The sequence below is a fragment of the Cetorhinus maximus genome, chromosome 3, assembly GCF_964194155.1.
Source record: "Cetorhinus maximus chromosome 3, sCetMax3.hap1.1, whole genome shotgun sequence".
Classification (NCBI taxonomy): Eukaryota; Metazoa; Chordata; class Chondrichthyes; order Lamniformes; family Cetorhinidae; genus Cetorhinus; species Cetorhinus maximus.
Window position 1 is genome coordinate 97,009,957 of NC_135881.1, and position 20,943 is coordinate 97,030,899.

At 43.5% G+C, this 20,943-nt stretch overlaps 1 protein-coding gene across 1 annotated transcript in view; it reads left to right on the forward strand.

The window, feature by feature from the left end:
- Positions 1-20,943, forward strand: part of LOC144674182 (gamma-aminobutyric acid type B receptor subunit 2-like) — a 585,472-nt gene that overhangs the window by 528,301 nt on the left and 36,228 nt on the right. The window contains exons 13-15 of the mRNA XM_078535658.1: positions 9,611-9,721; positions 10,672-10,896; positions 19,709-19,891. Coding sequence (XP_078391784.1) covers positions 9,611-9,721; positions 10,672-10,896; positions 19,709-19,891 — 519 coding nt within the window. The remainder of the gene's footprint in view (positions 1-9,610; positions 9,722-10,671; positions 10,897-19,708; positions 19,892-20,943) is intronic.

The following is a 20,943-nucleotide window of genomic DNA, read 5'->3' on the forward strand; positions in this document are numbered from 1 at the left end:
TTCCATCCATTGTTTTATCTCCACCTTTTATCCTATTTCTATCCCTTCCCTTCCCTTCACCCCACCCCCACTAGGGCCATCTGTCACTTGCTCATCCTGCTTTCTACCTTTAATGGCATCATTAGCACATCCTGTAGCTAATATCATTACCGTCAACACCCCTTTGTCCTTTTGTTTATGACACCTTTGGCAATCTCTCCTTTGTCTCCACCTATTACTGGCCCTCTATCCAGCTCCACCTGTCCCACCCCCCTTAAACAGCTTATATTTCACCACATTTCTTATTCCTCTTTAGTTCTGATGAAGAGTCATTTAGAGACGAAACGTTAACTCTGTCTTCCTCTCCACAGATGCTGTCAGACCTGCTGAGTTTTTCCAGCAATTTTTGTTTTTGTTTCAATCTCTCTTCATATGTCAGTCCCGCCATCCCAGGAATCAGTCTTGTAAACCTTCGCTGCACTCCCTCTACAGCAAGAGCACCCTTCCTCAGATAAGGAGACCAAAACTGCACACAATATTCCAAGTGTGGTCTCACCAAGGCCCTGTATAATTGCAGCAAGACATCCCTGCCCCTGTACTCGAATCCTCTCACTATGAAGCCCAACATACCATTTGCCTTCTTTATCGCCTGCTGCACCTGCATACTTACTTTCAGCGACTGGTGTACGAGGACACCCAGGTTTCGTTGCACATTCCCCTCTCTCAATTTACAGCCATCCAATCAGCCTTCCTGCTTTTGCTCCCAAAGTGGATAACCCCACATTTATTCACATTATATTGCATCTGCCATGCATTTGCCCACTCACTCAGCTTGTCCAAACCACCCTGAAGCATCTCTGCATCCTCCTCACAGCTTACCCTCCCACCCAGCTTTGTGTCATCTGCAAATCTAGGGATATCACATTTAGCTCCCTCATCTAAATCATTAATATATCTTGTGAATAGCTGGGGTCCTAGCACTGATCCCTGCGGTACTCCACTAGTCAATGCCTGCCATTCGGAAAAAGACCTGTTTATTCCTAAACTTTTTTTTCCTGTCTGCCAACCAGTTTTCTATCCATCTCAATACACTACCCCCAATCCCATTCGCTTTAATTTTACACGCTAATCTCTTATGTGGGACTTTGTCGAAAGCCTTCTGAAAGTCCAAATAAACCACATTCACTGGCTTCCCCTCATCAACTCTACTAGTTACATCCTTGAAAAATTCCAGTAGATTTGACAAGCATGACTTCCCTTTCATAAATCCATGCTGACTCTGTCCGATTCTGCCACTGTTTTCCAAGTGCTCAGCTATTAAATCTTTTATAATGGACTCTAGAATTTTCCCCACTACCAACGTCAAGCTGACTGGCCTATAATTCCCTGTTTTCTCTCTACCTCCTTTTTTAAATAGTGGGGTTACATTAGCTACCCTCCAATCTGTAGGAACTATTCTAGAGTCTATAGAATCTTGGAAGATGACCACCAATGCATCCACTATTTCTAGGGCCACTTCCTTAAGTACTCTGGGATGTAGATTATCAGGCCCTGGGGATTTATCGGCCTTCAATCCCATCAATTTCTCCAACACCATTTCCCTACTAATACTGATTTCTTTCAGTTTCTCCCTCCCACTAAACCCTGTGTTCCCCAACATTTCTGGTATGTTATTTGTGTCCTCCTTTGTGAAGACAGAACCAAAGTATGTATTTAATTGGTCAGCTATTTCTTTGTTACCCATTATAAATTCCCCTGTTTCAGACTGTAAGGGACCTACATTTTTCTTCACCAATCTTTTTCTCTTCACACAGTTATAGAAACTTTTACAGTCAGTTTTTATGTTCCCTGCAAGCTTACTCTCGTACTCTATTTTCCCCTTCTTAATCGATCCCTTGGTCCTCCTTTGCTGAATTCTAAAGTGCTCCCAATCCTCAGGTCTGTTGTTTTTTCTAGCCAATTTGTATGCCTCTCCCTTGGATCTAATACTATCTCTAATTTCCCTTGTAAGCCATGGTTTGGCCACCTTTCCTATTTTACTTTTGCGCCAGACAGGAATAAACAATTGTTGCAGTTCACCCATGCACTCTTTGAATGTTTGCCATTGCCTATCCGCTGTCATCTCTTTAAGTAATGTTTCCTAATCCATCATAGCCAACTCGCGCCTCATACCGTTGTAGTTTCCTTTATTAAGATTCAGGACCCTAGTCTTAGAATCAACTACATCACTTTCCATCTTGATGAAGAATTCTATCATATTATGGTCGCTCATCCCCAAGGGGCCTCGCACAACTAGATTGCCAATTATTCCTTTCTCATTACATAATACCCAGTCTAGGATGGTCTGTTCTCTAGTTGGTTCCTCAACGTATTGGTCCAGAAAACCATCCCATATACACTCCAGGAATTCCTCCTCTACGGTATTGTTACTAATTTGCTTTGCCCAATCTATATGCAGATTAAAGTTACCCATAATCAAAGGTGTTCCCTTATTGCATGCATCTCTAATTTCCTGTTTAATGCCATTCCCAACATCACCACTACAGTTTGGTGGTCTATATATAACCCCCACTAACGTTTTTTGCCCCTTCGTGTTTCTCAGCTCTACCCAGACAGATTCCACATTGTCGGAGCTAATATCTTTCCTCACTATTGTGTTAATTTCCTCTTTAACCAGCAATACAACTCCACCGCCTTTTCCTTTTCGTCTGTCCTTCCTAAATACTGAATACCCCTGGATATTCAGTTCCCATCCCTGGTCACCCTGCAGCCATGTCTCCGTAATCCCGACTATATCATACCTATTTACATCTATTTGCGCGGTTAATTCATCCACTTTGTTGTGAATGCTCCTCGCATTAAGGCACAAAGCCTTAAGGCTTGTCTTTTTAACATTATTTGTCCCGTTCCCACTATTTTTCACTGAGGCCCTGTTTGATTCTTGCCCTTGATTTCTCTGCCTATCACTTTTCTTATTCCCCTTTCTGTCTTTTGTTCTTGTCCTTGATTCCTCCTTCTCTGACTCCTTGCATAGGTGCCCATCCCCCTGCAATTTTAGTTTAAACCCTCCCCAACCACTCTAGCAAATATTCCCCCTCGGACATCAGTCCCGGTCCTGCCCAGGTGTAACCCATCCAGTTTGTACTGGTCCCACTTCCCCCAGAACCGGTCCCAATGTCCCAGGAAACTGAAACTCTCCCCCTCACACCATCTCTTCAGCCACGTATTCATCCGATATATCCTGCTATTTCTATTCTGACTAGCACGTGGTACTGGTAGTAATCTTGAGATCACTACCTTTGATATCCTACTTTTCAACTTACTCCCTAACTCCCTGTATTCTGCTTTTAGGACCTCATCCCTTTTTTTACCTATGTCGTTTGTACCAATGTGCACCACGACCACTGGCTGTTCAGCCTCTCCCTTCAGAATGTCCTGTAGCACTCTGAGACATCCTTGACCCTAGCAGCAGGGAGGCAATATACCATCCTGGAGTCTCATTTGTGGCCACAGAAACGCCTATCCATTCCCCTTACAATTGAATCCCCTACAACTATTGCATTCCCACACTTTTTACTCCTCCCCTATGCAGCAGAGCCAACTGTGATGCAACAAATTTGGCTGTTGCTGCTTTCCCCTGAGAGGCCATTCCCCTCAACTGTATCCAAAGCGGTTTATCTGTTTTGCAGGGGAATAGCCACAGGAGATTCCTGCACTGCCTGCCTAATCCTCTTGCTCTTCCTGGTGATCACCCATTCCCTTCCTGCATGTGGACTCTTAGCCTGCGGTGCGACCACCTCTCTATATGTGCTATCCACGATACTGTCCACTTCGCGGATGCTCCACACTGTCCCCAGCCATCGCTCCAACTCCAAAACCAGGGCTTCCAGGAGCTGCAGCTGGAGGCACTTCCCGCAAACATGCTGGCCCCGGGCCCTAGAAATGTTCCCTGCTTCTCAGATAGTACAGGAGGAGCACACTGAGGCTTTGAGCTCTCCTGCCATGACTTACCCTTTAAATTAAATTAAACCTTTTGGAAGATAAACATCTCATACACCCTACTACATTTTCATGTAGCCCAGCCAGCTTCTTGAGGACTTATGATTCACAATCCTGAAGAAAACCATAGTCTGGATTTAGGAGCCTTTTGGCAGATAATTTTAAAAGGTCTTACCTATGACCCCTCATATCCCCCATGCCCTCTCCATGCCCGACCCTATGTCACATGTGCCCATGCCCCTTCCATGATGCTCCACCCCTACATTCTCCTCGCCCATTCACCCATAATGAGCCGTGTACAGAACCAATGAGCTATATACTAACAGTGGCAGAAGTTGGAAATGCTCATGGAAAGAAAAGCACTCAAAAAGCCCCAAAAATTCTCCTTTGAAAAAAAACTGCTGCTCTTACAACCTTATAAAAGTGTCACTCAGACACAGCTACTCATAGAACCTGTTGCATGATCTGGCGTTTTATACTAATACAAACACAGTCCAAAGGCTAGCATAGAGGTTGAACAAAGAGCTTTATTAGAAGACTTATTTTTGCTTCTGCTCATATGTGCTACTGGTTGTGCAGGACTGACTAGCACATGTGATACTACATCACTTCCTATGATGATGTGTACATTTCATAAACATACACTCCAATATTATACTTATTTTATCCAGTATATGATCTTAACATCAAGCCAATATTCTATCACAACATCCCACTTCTCTGAAATAAAAGATCCATATAGTTCAACATTAATATGTACATGAGCAGGTATCTCTTGTGAAGTACTAAAAAAGGATAATGATCAGCATGATTTACATAGAACATTCAATGGTAACACAACTAGTTGGAACACTACTTCTCAAGGTATTGTCTACACTTGGAATTGTGCTGTTCTTCAGCTGACTCGACCAGACTCTGAGACAACCGCATGAAGGTGTGCCTTTGAGCTGTCTGTGCTCTCATCCTGAAGATTGTGCTTGGACTGACAGTCCTCAGTTGTTGCTGTGGGCTGCAGTCTCAGAGAACCAAGGTGGGACTTCTATCCAGCCTGCCTTGGCTTTCACATGTTTCTGTGGCTGCCTCCGAACTGCCTCCTGAAGTGGCAGGCCCGACTCCATTCTGCCCTTACCTCCCCGAACTAAAATATGGCGGATGGGGACCTTTATAAAGGAGATGGGTCTGCCCAATTAAAAAGTTTCCGGTCTCGACCTCCCAGCCGCCTCCATGAAAATTCAGCCCCTGGCGTGGGGCTCTATCTCCCTGGTGAAATCTCAGCGGGGGCGGTCTGAGGCCCTTAAGGGGCCATTAATTTGCCACTTAAGGCCTCAATTGGCCCAGAGGTGGGCGGGTTAGCTGTCACAACCCCTCCTCCCACCCTACCTGCTGCTGGTAAAATTGCGGTGGGGGTGGGGACAGGCTGGTAGGCAGTGGGCGGAAAACCACCAGTGAGGGAGCATTATATCCAGCCCTATGTGTCAGATGTTAGGTCTTCCCACACATCCAAGTGGAAATCAAAATTTGTTCCCACTGCATTCCTCATCATTTCCAATATTCCTAACTTGACAAATAACTGCTTTTATATTGTGTTTAATATGGCACTAGTGTCTGGTAAAAGACATGTATTCTAAGGCCCACATGTTGGAAGCTGGTGACTTGAGCACCCTAATAAGCAGAATGTGACCATGGCTATAATCACCCCCTTTCCTCAAACCTGTCACCTTCTCCAAGTAGTTAGGTTTTCTGATGCAGAACCACAGCAAGCAAAATAAACTGATCCAATAATAAAATATGATTCCATTTCAAAATCTGATATCTTCAAAACAACACTGAGTAATTCACTTTCCTCCAGAGTTCTTTTTCAAATGCTTGGCCCTAAAAGGGAGGAGAAACATTGAGAATTGCTGCATGTTTCTCTGCAATGTTTTCTTTCTTCATCAGTAATAACGCTATGGAAGAGAGTGAGGGCAGACAGGCAGTTACCAATTAACTGGCTGAAAGGTTCATGGATTTAAATATCAGTGCCGTTCTCAAGAAGCTCTCAAAATATTGGAAAATTCTAGCTAGAGAACTGAGGTTCCTAGAATCAGAATGATACAGCATAGAAGGAAATTATTCAGCCCATCATGTCTGTGCCAATCCTTTGGATAGCACTTTCAGTTTGTCCCACTTCCCTGCCATTCCATGGCACCCTTCAATCTATGAAAGATGATACATGTCACGCTTCCAAGCATTCTTGAAATCGAACTGTGAGCGTCCCACTGGTCTTCTGGCTCCGGCTACCGTGCCATACAGAAAATCCTTGTACATACATCTGTCTTCCATCTTGCAAACATGCCTGAACCAGTGAAATTGCCTCTGCTTGATGAGTGCCAACATATATGGGAGGTTTGCCTTTGGGAGGACTGCCACATTCAAGGTTTTGTCCTTCCATGAGGTGCCCAGAAATGTGGCACAAACAGCCAAGATGAAAGTTGTTGAGCTTCCTTTCTTGTTAGCTGCATACATTTACATGTAGCCCTGTATTGACTTCCACCACCCTTTCAGGTTTCCTTTTTTCCAGTCCATGGGTAGGGCAGGATGGAAGTTATAGATTACTTATTTGCTATTCTGACTATGGAAATTAAAAAAAATAGTTCCATGCTATATGACACAAACATAAGTGAATAAATGAACTTTTGGTTTAAAAATAAGTGTTTTTATATTGGAGTCTGATAAACAGTCCATTGAAAAACCAATTGTTTGGTCTAATGTATTAAATGGCGCAATCTGTAACAGAAAACAGCTCAGTTAAAAATGAAGACTATTCCACTGAGTTTAAAAATGTTCTTTGTAGTGCCAATAGAAGAGTGCTTCATTCTCCAACAAAAGGTCAGTATTTGAAGTTCACCAGTTGTCTGTAATTTGAATTGAAGAGGATGGATTTTAAGTTTTGGGTCAGAACATGGTGTGCCAAGCTGCCAGCCAATCTGGCACTGGCAGTGGGGAGCCACAGACAATTTTAGCCAAACGGCCTGGAATTCAGCGGGAAGCAGCTTCCCAACCTGGTAAAATCAGGAGGCAAGAGGACATTGCTGGAGACCAGAGGGAAGCATACCAGCATTATGCTAAGTCTTCAGAAGAAAGGTCCAAGAGAGATTGTTGTCAGGGGAGGGAGAAGGGAAGATCATGGCAAGGGGAGGCTCAAGATTCCCTTCTGGCTCACAACGAAGCCGAAAACATTTTTTTTTGTAAACTTACATTTTTGGTCTCTTCTCATCTTCCTGTCAGCTTTGTAAATCCATCAATGCTCACTGCTCAGGCTCAGGGTTAAAATTGCAGTCGGGCCCCAATGTCTTCATTCAAGCCCAGTCAGCTTCTTTAAAGAAACATTCTGCCAGCTCCACTTTAAGACCAAGAGCATTAAATCAATCAATTGATCATCCCTACTCTACTATGCATTAATTTGTTCAAAATGTTGAAGAATTGTTCCATTTCCAGCAACCCCACTAAACATTGTGATGCATCATTCCAGTCACAAATCGATTACACTGCTTGATCGCACTGACTCATTGGAGATTTTACATTCAGACTTATGCTAATGAGTTTGTGTGAAAACTACATATCTTTACCTCAGCAAAACCAATGCAGTACCCAGCACATTCGAGGTTCAATTTTCCAATGTTACTAGCGGAAATATCTGATCTGTTGTGGTCTGGTCTCTTGGTTCTAGTTTGGTTTGTTTTGTCCCATTGTGGTCTGTTTGGTTTTGTCTGATCCGCTAAATTTTGTTAGTTCACGTTGTTTGCTTCTCCTTTGTTTTGTTTGGTTCAGTTCTGTTGAGTTGTTTTCCGTTTCCTTCAGTTTTTTTCTGCTCTGTTTTGTTCTGGCTTTACAGATGCCATTGAGGACAATGGAGAAGGCATTGCATTTCCTTTACTTGCTTTAAATCATGTTTCTGGTTTTGCACTTGCCTTTATGGGTGAAACAGGCCTTAGGGATTTTCAAGCAAAACACTTTTCTAAGTAAGATGGGAAACCGTGGGTAACCAAACTGTCCTGCTGCTGTGCTTTCCATCATTATTTTTACCACATGTTAAAACTTGTATGAAGTGGCAGAAACTGCAACTGGTTCCTCTGCTAGCAGCATGTAGCCCAGCAGACACCTTTGTTGGTAAGAAATAATTTAGAAGGTTAGGAGAAACCTAGTCTAGTTTTCAAATGTTTACTTAATAAATTTATACTGGAGTAGGATGGTCTGGTCTGTTATTTTAGTTCTTTCTAGAATACATAGTGAAGTATGGCTGAGAGCTCAGATATCCATTAGTCTGTCAAAACACCTGAGCCCCAGAGAAAACATTACTTGAATGAAAGCTCTTGCCGCCTGATCTCTGCTGTCAAATGCACAATGTTTATTTACACAAGTTGAGGTTTCAAGTGCTTGCAGTTTCCGCTATTAAAACTTTAAAGTGTCTGGATCATTGACACTTTTATTACCCTTAAATAAAAGGAGGTTTTTAATTAAGTGGAAATTTATGAATGAATGACTGTTTTTTAAAACTGACTTTGCACATCCTATTGTCACTATAGAGTTCATTGGTTCTGTACAGTGTATCGTGATTCAATGGGCATGCTAGTGCCATTGTTTGGCATGGGGGCATAAGGGGACATGAGGATGTGGGTGGAGAGGCATGAAGTGGCATGGATGGGACATGGGGAATGTGTGGGGTGTGAGGGGTGAGGCTGGAGGGCCTTTTTGTTTTTATTTTAACTGGTTCGAATTCCCACAGCACCAAGGCGGGCCTTTTAAACAGCCTGCCTCCGCAACCCTGTGGCTGCCTCTGACCTTTCTCCCAGCCCGTCTCCAGTCCACACCCGACCCGCCACAATGAAAATCCTGTCCTTGCGGGCACTTCCTCCTGAGGCAGGTGAGCTGAGCCAGGAATTTTCCCAACCCCTGCTTGAAGGTGAAAATCCAAGCCATAATTGGGAAATTTCTTGGATGCTTCAGATTCTGAAACAGTGAAAACAACTTTGCTGTCATGCTACCATGGCAAGTTCAAACTCCAGCAGACATTCTGGCAAAAAACAGACTTAATTTTATACATTTTTAAAAAAAGTTTTAGTTAAGAATGGAAGTATGATTTAAAATTGCAATTCATTAGTGACAGGAGATGAGCATTGTGATACTGTCATAGTATTGCAAGTCATGTCATGACACCCTCTTCTACTTATGTAAGGCAGTGTTTTTCCTTCAGGATCAACCCCTTTCAGATCTGACAGGCTCTACACTTGGAGAAAAATAAGAAAAAGTGTCTAATTTAGCCAAGAAATGCTCATTTATATGTTGCTGGTAGAGCTCAATAGAATGCATACATCACTTCACCAATTACTCTTCTGGTGGTTGTAACTGTGAGAATTATGACTGGCACAGTGAAAGGTAACTGCCATTTTATATTGTGCACCAACTGTTTCCAAAATTTACTTGCATCTTTCCCAATTCACCAGGGGCATTCATCTTGTGACCAGATATCTTTCTCTGAGTAATTTCATACCTAATCCTAACAACAGTTCTACCGCTGCCCAACATCGACAAATAATTTGGAATTTTTAAGCTTTATGTGTCTTGGTATTAACTCCATTCTTTGTCCTTGCAGCCGGATCCTGCTGGGAGAGATTTTGCAATCCAACCATTGCTGGAGCACTGTGAAAATTCCCACATGAGTATTTGGCTGGGCATCGTATATGCATATAAAGGGCTTCTTATGGTACGAATGCACTGTTTTTATTTCAGATAAGTTTTTGGATGAATCACATGGATAGTCTCAAATTGTACAACTTTGCACTTTCTTTGATATTCTTCACCAAAGCCATATGCTCAATTTGTGCCAGAGCCTCCATGCCATAACCCTTGATCCTTCTCCCTTTCCGGATGTTTAATCAGATTCACCCCAGCATTGTACAGACTCCGTATTCTGCTCAATCCAGTGCACTGTCAGCCCTGACCCCACACGGTGTTTGTGGAGCCAACAGGAAGGCACCTTATTTGCATTAGGCCAAAATGCCAGCACCGTCAAGAGCAGATCTCCGGTGTCTGCCAGGCCCACAGGGTCAGAAGCTTCGGTGACTCACACCTGTGTAAGGATTCTGATCCAATTTTTGTTTTAATCGACCAATGTTTCTACTGGTCCAAACATGAGATGTACCCACACTGATACAAATACTTGCTGGTCCCATGTGACCAAAGTGATTTTCCATTTACCCTGCAAACTCCAGGAACTGTGGGGATTGCAGCCCACATACTTTTGTGGCCTACATCATTGTTTACAATTACCATATTCTTCCATAACACTACTCTAAATATAAAGCACTTTCTCCATTGCCTACATTTGTTTTCTATCAGATCTTCAAAAAATAACAATTGCTTTCAGTTTGCCATTATAGAAGTAGTTGGAAAGTATAAGAAATGGAGAGGGCAGAAGATACATAGCAACAAACCAGTTTTTTTCAATGCTAACTTGTTAAATATCCCTTCGTTGTATGTTTTGTTATTAGTAAAGTGCATTTACTGTACTATATAATATTCCTGCCTGTTATTTTAATATAAGTGTTAGCCCAGTTATTTTAAATGGATTCACACACTCCCTTAGCTTAATTAATTAAGCTTTCACCTGCGAATATTACAAACAGTATTTTAACCTTTTTTTTTCTTTTTCAGTTGTTTGGATGTTTTCTTGCTTGGGAAACTCGGAATGTGAGCATCCCAGCCCTGAATGACAGCAAGTACATTGGAATGAGTGTATATAACGTGGGAATCATGTGCATAATAGGAGCGGCTGTTTCATTCCTAACTCGAGACCAGCCAAATGTGCAGTTCTGTATTGTTGCTCTAGTGATCATTTTCTGCAGCACCATCACTCTTTGCCTGGTTTTTGTGCCAAAGGTATGTAGAATGAGAAGTTATTAATAGAGTAATTTAATGTAGTACTTCATGATTAACAAGATAACAAAGTATTAACTCCTAAAATACATCTCAGGGCTGACCTTTTGGTGGTGGGGAACCTCACCTGCTAGGCTGCATATTTCAGGAAATTGCTGGTGCACTGGCCATGATTTCCCCACTAATGAAAGGGCATTGAGTGAGATTCAATATCAACAGAAAATAGCAGAGACGTGAATGGATAGTTAGATAGAGTATTAAAGAGTGGCTGGATACTTTCAAAGCTGCACTCACTAGCAAATCCCCTTTCTAACTGAGAGGTGATTTCACTTCATGAAACAGTTGAGGAACAGGGCTGAAGAGCCAAAACCAACAGAATAGGAGAACATTTATATAGTTATTGATCTCCAATGCAAGGCACAATTTAAATGCGTGAGAAAATCTGAATGCAGCACTTGGCTTTGGTCTTTCTAACACAGCTGCCCCAAAATATTGGTTTTGTACTCCTACAAGGTCATGTTCAGCCATTTACAAGAATAATGGCCTAGATTTTGCAGTCAGCAGCATAAGGACTGTGCTCATTGCTGGCCTTAAAGAAAGCTGCCCACTAAGATTTAGCAAGGTCTAAAGCATCAATTTCTACTATTTCATATGCCTTTCAATCTGGTGCCATCTATAGGAGATCTCTGGCATCCAAAACAGTGATATCATCGAGCAGGCTGAGCAGCCAATCAATATGAAGAATTCTCACAGACAGCAAAACAGAAAGTAAAAAGGATTATAATTCAATTTTTAATCAGAAGAGTAGAAGAAAAGAGCATGTGGCTAAATAATGTGTCTCAAATAAAATATTATGAGGCCATGGAGGATCTGAAAAGAATGATGAGCATTCTGAATTCAAGGGGGCTTGGGGAGCCAATGGAGCTTAGGAAAAATGAATGTGGAACTCTGTTCAATAAAGGGTTCAAGTGGTGCAAGTTTGAATAAGTAGGAATAATGGAGAGTGTAAGCAGAGAGAGTACTAGAGAACTGAATTCCCAAAGTGTTGAAAACACAGATAAAGATATTGGCAGGGATGAGAAAGTAGGATCTGGAATGGATTTGGCCAAGAAGCCAAGCTCAGTGTTAAACAGAATTACAATTCCTGTTGTCTTTAAAAAAAATGTCCTACCCTGAATCATGAAGGTGAAAATGGACACAGAGCAGCCGTCAGAAAATCAATAAGTCATTAGAAGCTAAATGAAAGTATGGTCAAGATGGTAGAAAAAAAGGCTTGCAACTATATAGTGCCTTTCACCACTTCAGTATGTCCCAATGAAATTCACAGGCAAGTGCATACTTTTGAATTGTAGCCAATTTGTGTTAAGCAAGGTCCCAACAAACAGCAATGAGCAGATAATGACCAGATAATATATTTTAATGTCATTGACTGTGAGATAAATATTGGCCAGGATACCAAGAAGAGCAATGTAATTGCACCTTATTTGTTCCTTAGCTTTAGCCAAATAGGTTCCATCCTTGACCCCTCTTGGTCATCCTCTCTCTCCAGCACTGCAATATTCTCCTTAATCAAGACCACCACTCCTTCCCCTTTCCTTCCTCTCCCATTTTTTCCTGAATACCTTGTATCCAGGAATAATTAATATCCAGTCCTATGCTTCTTTTGGATAGGTCTCTGTTATCATCACATCATATTTCTACATGGCTATCTGCATCTCCAACTCATCAATCTTATTCACCACACTCCGCGCATTCACATGCATGCACTGCAACCCTAATTTAGACTTCATTACTTCCCCTCTTATCCACTTTACTATTTCCTAATCTAGTAGTTTCTGTCTCTCCCAATATTCGTTGTACCTTAGTACAACTCTCTGGTATTACTTTCTCGTTCCAACACTCCTGCCAAGTTAGTTTAAACCCTTCCCAATATCACCAGCCAATCACCCTGCAAGCAAATTGGTCCCAGCTCTGTTTAGGTGCAACCCATCCAGCCTGTACAGGTCCCCTTTCCCCCAGAATGGATCCCAATATCCCAAGAATCTAAAGCCTTCCCTCAAGTACCATTTCCAAGCTATACATTCACCTACTCTATCCTCCTATTTCTATGCCCACTTGCACATGACACCATGAGTAATCTGGAGATTATTAATTTTAAGATCCTGCTTGCTAATTTCCTAACTAGCTCCCTAAATTCTGATCTTGGAAACACATCCCTCTTTCTATGTATGTTGTTGGTATCAATGTGGACCATGACTGCCAGCTATTCACCCTCCCCACTCAGTGTGCTCTGCAGCCATAAAGTGACATCCCTGACCCTGAAAAGAGGGAGGCAACATCCCATCTTGGATTCACTTCTGCAGCCACAGAAATGCCTATCTGTTCTCCTAACTAACAAAGTTCCTATCACTAGTTCCTATCACTATTGCACTTTCATTCTCCTTCATGCCCCCCTGTACAGCTGAGCCAGCCATGGTGCCATGGACGTGGCTCTGGCTGCCCTCCCCAGATCACTGATATATCACCAGATGTATCACTTTCATCAGTATTCAGAACTGAATACTGGTTGGAGAGTGTGATGCACTCAGAGGACTCCTGCACCTGCTGCCTGTTTCTTCTTGACTGCCCAGTTGTTACCCATTCCCTCTCTCCCTGCATTCTCTTAAGCTGCAGGGTGACTATATCAATAAGTGTACTATCTGCAAAGCTCTCAACCTCATGGATGTGACGCAGTGATGTCAGCTGCTATTAAAGCTCTGAATTCCAAAGCTCAAGCTGCTGCAACTGACTTACTGCATATGTGGTTATCCACAACACAGGAAATGTCATGGAGTTCCCTCATGGAACAGGATGTGCACCCAAGGACTCAGAGCTACCCTGCCATTTCTTCATCCAGTAGATAATAAAACTTATTACTTAAAAAAATCTTCTTTGTAGGCAGTCCCTCAGGATCAAGGATGACTTGTTTCCACTCCGGAATGGTGGATAAGTCCAATGTGCAATCTTGAGACACTATCATATGCGGGGCATCTGGTGCTTGAAGGGTTGGGTTGATAAGTTGCTTGGAGGTTTGTGACACTCTGACACCTCAACTTTGCTTTTGCACCTTCCTGTAAAGTCTGCTGCCTCGACAGACTTCAGAGTAGTAGTTGCTTTGAGAATCTAGTGTCAGGCATACGAATGACATGCCCTGCCCAATGGAACTTGTTTGGAATGATTAGCACCTCGATGCTCCCAGTGATCCCAACCTGCTTCACATTCCTCCCAGTGTGCTTCACAGTGATCCCGACCTGCTGCTCACTCCTCCCAGTCTCTTTCACTGTATCCTGATGTGCTTCACAGTGATCCGTACGTGCTTCACAGTGATCCGTACGTGCTTCACACTCTTCCCATTCTTCTTCACAATGACCCTGACCAGCTTCACACTCCTCCCAGTCTGCTTCACAATGATCCTGACCTGCTCCACACTCCTCCCAGTCTGCTTTACAATGATCCTGAACTGCTTCACACTCCTCCCAATCTACTTCGCAATGATCCTGTCCTGCTTCACACTCCTCCTGGTCTGCTTCACAGTGACCTTGACCTGCTTCCCGCTCCTCCTGGTCTGCTTCACAGTGATTCTGACCTGCTACCCACTCCTCCCAGTCTGCTTCACAGTGATCCCGACCTGCTTCACGCTCCTCTCAATCTGCTTCACAAAGAACCCAATCTGCTTCACACTTTTCTTGGTCTGCTTCACCATGTCCTGACCTGCTTCACACTCCTCCCAACCTGCTTCACAGTGACCCTGACCTGTTTCATACTTTTCCCGGTCTTGTTGTGAGATATGCTCGCCCCAGGTCTGCATTGCTGGCCCAACCAAAGTTCATGGGATCAGGGAGAGCTCCCTTTGTTTCAGCACTGTTGACAGGTATCCAAGTCATTAGAGACATATTTATATTGCCCATTATGCTACAATGTCATGAAATCTGGTGTGGATGTCCAAGAGCGGCAGGATAATTAAGGAACCTGCTCTGACCCTGGAAAGTCCACCAGTGCCAGTCATAAAGGCACCTCACAGACCCAATCCTGGCATAATTGCCAGGATCACTGGGCTGACAACTTTCATAGCCAAGGTTGCAAAAGTGTAGTACTGATTCTCATTCCCTGCTCCCTTTTGGCACTGCTCTCTGCGGTGAATTTACCTTACCTTGTATTTTCATCTTTGCAATCAACAAAGCAACTATTCCTCTGAGACAGCCCTTTATAAATTAAGCTTATGTTCTGTGTAGTGTATGAAAAGTGAGCCTAAGGGTATGCACACATCCAGGAACAGTGAGCAGAGTGGGGCTGTAAAGAGCGAGACTTCAGTGAGCAGAGTGCGGCTGTAAAGAGCGAGACTTCAGTGAGCAGAGTGGGGCTGTAAAGAGCAAGGGTTCATGAGCAAAGCAGGGCTATAAAGAGTGAGACTTCATTGAGCAGTGCAGGGCTGTAAAAGAGCGAGACTTCACTGAGCAGAGCAAGGCTTAAATTTAAGGAAATAGTCTTTTAATTGAAAACAAACAAAAAGTATGGCAAGGGAGCTCAGTCCCATGTGTTGTACAGCCTGCAGCATGTGGGAATTCTTAGACACTCTTTGCAATCTGGATGACCATATGTGCAGGAAGTGCCACCAGCTTGACCAGCTTGACCAGCTTGAGCAACAGGTTTCAGAGCTTGAGCATCAGCTGGTGACACAGCGGTGCATCCACGAGGCTGAGGGTTACATGGATAGCACATTTTTAGATGTGGTTACTCCGCAGCTTAAGGAAGTGCAGTCAGAGAGGGAATGGGTAACCACCAGTCAGGAGGAGGGTGGCAGGGAAGTAGTCAGGAAATCCCAGAGTGCATCTCACTCAAGAGCCATTTCTCTGTGTTGGAAAATGAGGAAGGTGAAGGTTCCTCTGGAGAGTGCAGCCAGAAGCAAGTTCACAGCACTGTGGGTGGCTCAGCTGCACAAAGTGGGAGGAATAAGAGTGCAAGAGCAATAGTGGTAGGAGACTCAGTAATGAGGGGTGCAGATAGGTGCCTCTGCGGCTGTAAACGTGACTCCAGGATGGTGTGCTGCCTCCGTGGTGCCAATGTCAAGGATGTCACAGAACGGCTGCAGGGCATTCTGAAGGGGAAGGGCGAACAGTCAGAGGTCGTGGTTCACATTGGTACCAGCAACATAGATAGAAAGAGGGATGAGGCCCTGCAACAAGAATTAAGGGAGCTAGGTAGCATATTAAAAAGCAGGACCTCAAAGGTTATAATCTCTGGATTACTCCCTGTGCCACATGCTAGTGAGTATCGGAGTAGGAGAATAGAGAGGATGAATGCATGACTGAAGAGATGGTGCAGGAGGGAGGGCTTTAGTTTCTTGGATCACTGGGTCTGTTTCTTGCCAAGGTGGGGCCTGTACAAGTCAAACGTGTTGTACCTGAACCGGAGCGGGACCAACATCCTTGCAGGGAGGCTTGATGGTGTTGAGGGGGGGGTTTAAACTAATTTGACAGGGGGATGGGATACAGAGTGGAGGTACAGTAGGGGGTGATGCACAGCCAAATATAGAAGAGAAACTAAGTCAGTCTGGAAGGCAGAGCAAATATTGACCTGCTAAGGTGCTGAGCAATAATGCAAGGCTGGATTATATCTATTTTAACGCAAGGAGTCTTACAAGTAAAGCAGATAAATTGAAGGTGTTGATTAACACATGGGAATATGATATTGTTGCTATCACAGAGACATGGTTGCGGGAAGTGCAGGACTGGCAGCTCAATATTCCAGGCTATAGAATCTTCAGGCATGACAGGGGGAGGTATAACAGAGGAGGTGGCATTACACTATTGATCAAGGAGTCAATTACTGCAGTAAGGAGGGATGGTATCTTAGAAGGTTCCTCAAATGAGGCCATATGGGTAGAACTTAAAAACAAAACGGGGGCAATCACTTTGCTGGGAGTGTACTATAGGCCTCCAGACAGACAGGGGGTGATAAAGGAGCAGATATGTAGGCAAATCTCAGAGAAATGTAGAAATAATAAAGTAATATTAGTAGGGGATTTCAACTTCCCCACTATTAACTGGGATAGTCTTGGTGTGAAAGACTTAGAGGGGGCCGAATTCTTAAAGTGCATTCAGGAGAGCTTTTTGAGCCAGCATGTAGAAAGTCCTACAAGAGAAGGGATGGTACTGGACCTAATCTTAGGGAATGAAGCCGGGCAAGTGGTAGAAGTGTCAGTGGGGGAGCATTTTGGGGATAGTGACCATTACTCTGTAAGATTTAAGGTAGCTATGGAAAAGGCCAAAGATGGATTGGAAACAAAGGCTCTGAATTGGGGGAAGGCCAATTTCAATATGATAAGACAGGATCTGGCCAATGTGAACTTGAAGCAGCTACTTGTAGGAAAGTCTACATCAGACCAGTGGGAGTCATTCAAAAATAAAATAGTGGGTGTTCAGGGCCAACATGTTCCCGTAAAGGTGAAGGGTAGGACCAACAAGTCCATGGAACCCTGGATGTCAAGGGGTATAGAGGTTTGGATAAGGAAAAAAAAGGGGGGTTTATGGCAGAGACAGAGGGCTGGAAACAGCAGAAGCCCTAGAGGAGCATAGAAAGTGTCGGAGGGTACTTAAGAAGGTAATCAGGAGAGCGAAGAGGGGGCATGATAAAACACTGGCAGGCAAGATAAAGGAAAATCCCAAGGCATTATATATATATATATTAAGGGCAAAAGGATAACCAGGGAAAGAGTAGGGCCCATTAGTGACCAAAGTGACAATCTGTGCGTGGAGCCAGAGGACGTAGGTGAGATTTTGAATGATTACTTTTCATCTGTGTTCACTATGGAGAAGGACAATGTAGGTGTAGAAATCAGGGAGGAGGACTGTGATATACTGGAACAAATTAGCATTGAAAGGGAGGAGGTATTAGCGTTTCAGCAGGCTTAAACGTGAATAAATCCCCAGGCCCAGATGAGATGTATTCCAGGTGGTTATGTGAGGCAAGGGAGGAGATTGCAGGGGATCTGACACTAATTTTCAAATCTTCTCTAGCCAAGGAGAGGTGCCAGAGGAATGGAGGACAGCGAACGTGTTACCATTATTCAAGAGGGGTAGTAGGGATAAACCAGGTAATTACAGGCCAGTGAGTCTAACATCAGTGGTAGGGAAACTATTGGAAAGAATTTTGAGGGACAGGATTAATCTCCATTTGGAGAGGCAGGAATTAATCAGGAATAGTCAGCATGGCTTTGTCAGGGAGAGATCATGTCTAACAAATTTGATTCAATTTTTCGATGAGGTGACTAGTTGTGTAGATGAGGATAGTCCACATGGAGTTCAGTAAGGCTTTTGACAAGGTCCCGCAAGGGAGAATGGTCAAGAAGGTAAGAGCCCATGGGATCCAGGGCAATTTGGCAAATTGGATCCAAAATTGACTTAGTAGCAGGAGGCAGAGGGTGATGGCGGAAGGTTGTTTTTGCGATTGGAAAGCTGTGATGAGTGGTGTACCACAGGGATCGGTGCTGGGACCCTTGCTGTTTGTAGTATACATTAATGATTTAGACATGAACATAGGAGGTATGATCAGTAAGTTCACAGGTGACATGAAAATTGGTGGTGTTGTAAATAGTGAGGAGGAAAGCCTTAGATTACAGGATGATATAGATGGGCTGGTAAGATGGGCAGAGCACTGGCAAATGAAATTTAATCCTGAGAAATGTGAGGTGATGTATTTTGGGAGGACTAACATGGCAAAGGAATACACAATGAATGGTTGGACCCTAGGAAGTACAGAGGATTAGAGGGACCTTGGTGTATATGCCCATAGATTCCTGAAGGCAGCAGCACAGGTAGATAAGGTGGTTATGAAGGCAAATGGGATACGCCTTTATTAGCCGAGGCATAGGATATAAGAGCAGGGAGGTTACGTTGAAGCTGTATAAAACGCTAGTTAGGGCACAACTGGAATACTGTGTGCAGTTCTAGTCACCACACTATAGGAAGGATGTGATTGGAGAGGGTGCAGAGGAGATTCACCAGGATGTTGCCTCGGCTAGAGCGTTCCAGCTATGAAGAGAGACTGGATAGGCTAGGGTTGTTTTCCTTAGAGCAGAGAAGGCTGATGGCGGACCTGATAGAGGTATGCAAAATTAGAAGGGGCATAGTAGGGTGGATAGGAAGAAACTTTTCTCCTTAGCGGAGTTGTCAATTACCAGGGGCATAGATTTAAGGGAAGGGGCAGGACGTTTAGAGGGGATTTGAGTAAAAGTTTTTTCACGCAGAGAGTGGTTGGAATCTGGAACACACTGCCTGAGGGAATGGTAGAGGCAGGAACCGTCACAACGTTTAAGAAGTATTCAGATAAGCACTTGAAACTCCATAGCATACAGGGCTACGGGCCAAGTGCTGGAAAATGGGATTAGAATAGATAGGTGTCTGATGGCCGACATGGACGCACTAGGCCGAAGGGCCTGTTTCTGTTCTGTATAACTCTATGACGTTGTGAGTATGACTCTACATACCCACTGTTTTTATTCAAAACTACATCACTAGGCACATCTGAACTGACCAAAAGCTGGACCCAAGTTAAGGCTCAAGATCCAATGTTTGCAATTCCCACCCTCAGCTCCACCCCTTTAATCAACGGCCTTCAAAGGCTCCAACCCAGGAAGTTCACCACAAAATTGGGAATCCATAGAACTGGGTCCTGACCTAGTCATGGCAGGACTACCCCTGAGCAGCCATAGGTTTCTGAAAGCCCTTTGATTTAGTGTATTTCACTAAACTGTCCTTTCCTGGAACTCTCTCTACAGCTAATTACATTAAGAACAAATCCAGATGCAGCCACTCAGAACAGACGATTACAATTCACCCAGAATCAGAAGAAAGAAGACTCAAAGACATCAACCTCTGTCACGAGTGTGAACCAGGCAAATACATCTCGACTTGAGGGATTTCAGACTGATAACCATCGCCTGCGAATGAAAATCACAGAGGTGCTCACTTTGCTATCAACCATATCTGCTATATGTTCTCTTTTCTTTCCATGAATCATGTAAACAGTTTCAAACAAAGACAACTGTGAAGTTCTAGTAAATATCCTTGAGAAGAACAATTGTTTGAAAACTCAAAGGAAAATGATTATCATTTATGCAGGGAAATGTGAGGATTACCAGCTACATGAAGGCAGAGAGTGGGTACCCAGATGCCAACCAATATTAATTTCTTAGTTTTTTTAATAGATTCAGTAAGTAGATAGTTCCTAAAGTAGGTACAAACCAGGGATTCACATATTCTGAAAATTAATAAATCCCTTGACAGATGGAGGAACTCCATTCAGTTTCTGATATTGTTTACTATTCATTTCTATCTTTCTTTTTCTTTCTGTTAGCCAGTTTACTGATCATTAGGAATCAGAACACATGTATGACCATCTCACACTACAGAGGTATATTTATATAATATATATAATATTACACATGAAAGTGCAAGCATGTTACTTACCATTTCTAAACAGAATGCAAATACTTTGGCCTGAATTTTTTCAACGATGGAGAGGGTCTACAACTTAGCCAAAATGGCACTGGAGCTCTGTTCTGGAAGTTCCGCCTCTGATCCCAGCACCCACCATTTTCGTCAGGGGTGGGGGAACGGGGGTGAATTGTAGTTTGCACATCTGTGGTTCCCAGAAGCAGCTGCACGTCGAAAAGTGGGATTTTCGTTAATGGGAGATCCAAAACATGATTTCTGGGCTTTAAACTTTCCAAGAGAATGTCCAAACTTACCAGAGTTCTTTGGAGAAGCAGGGTACCCCTTTAGAAAGGTACAATATCCTTTTGGATAGATCCAGGGACATGGGTTGGTATCAGTTGGCATTAAGTTGGTATAGGGTCTGTAAAGAGCCATGGGGTGGGTAGAGGAACATAGGTTGGCATGGAGGGTATGAGGGGCCATGGGGGGTGGGTAGAGGGGCATAAGTTGGCATGGAGAATATGGTGGGCCAGAGGTGGGAAGAGGTCATAGGTTGGCATGGAGGTTATGGGGGCCA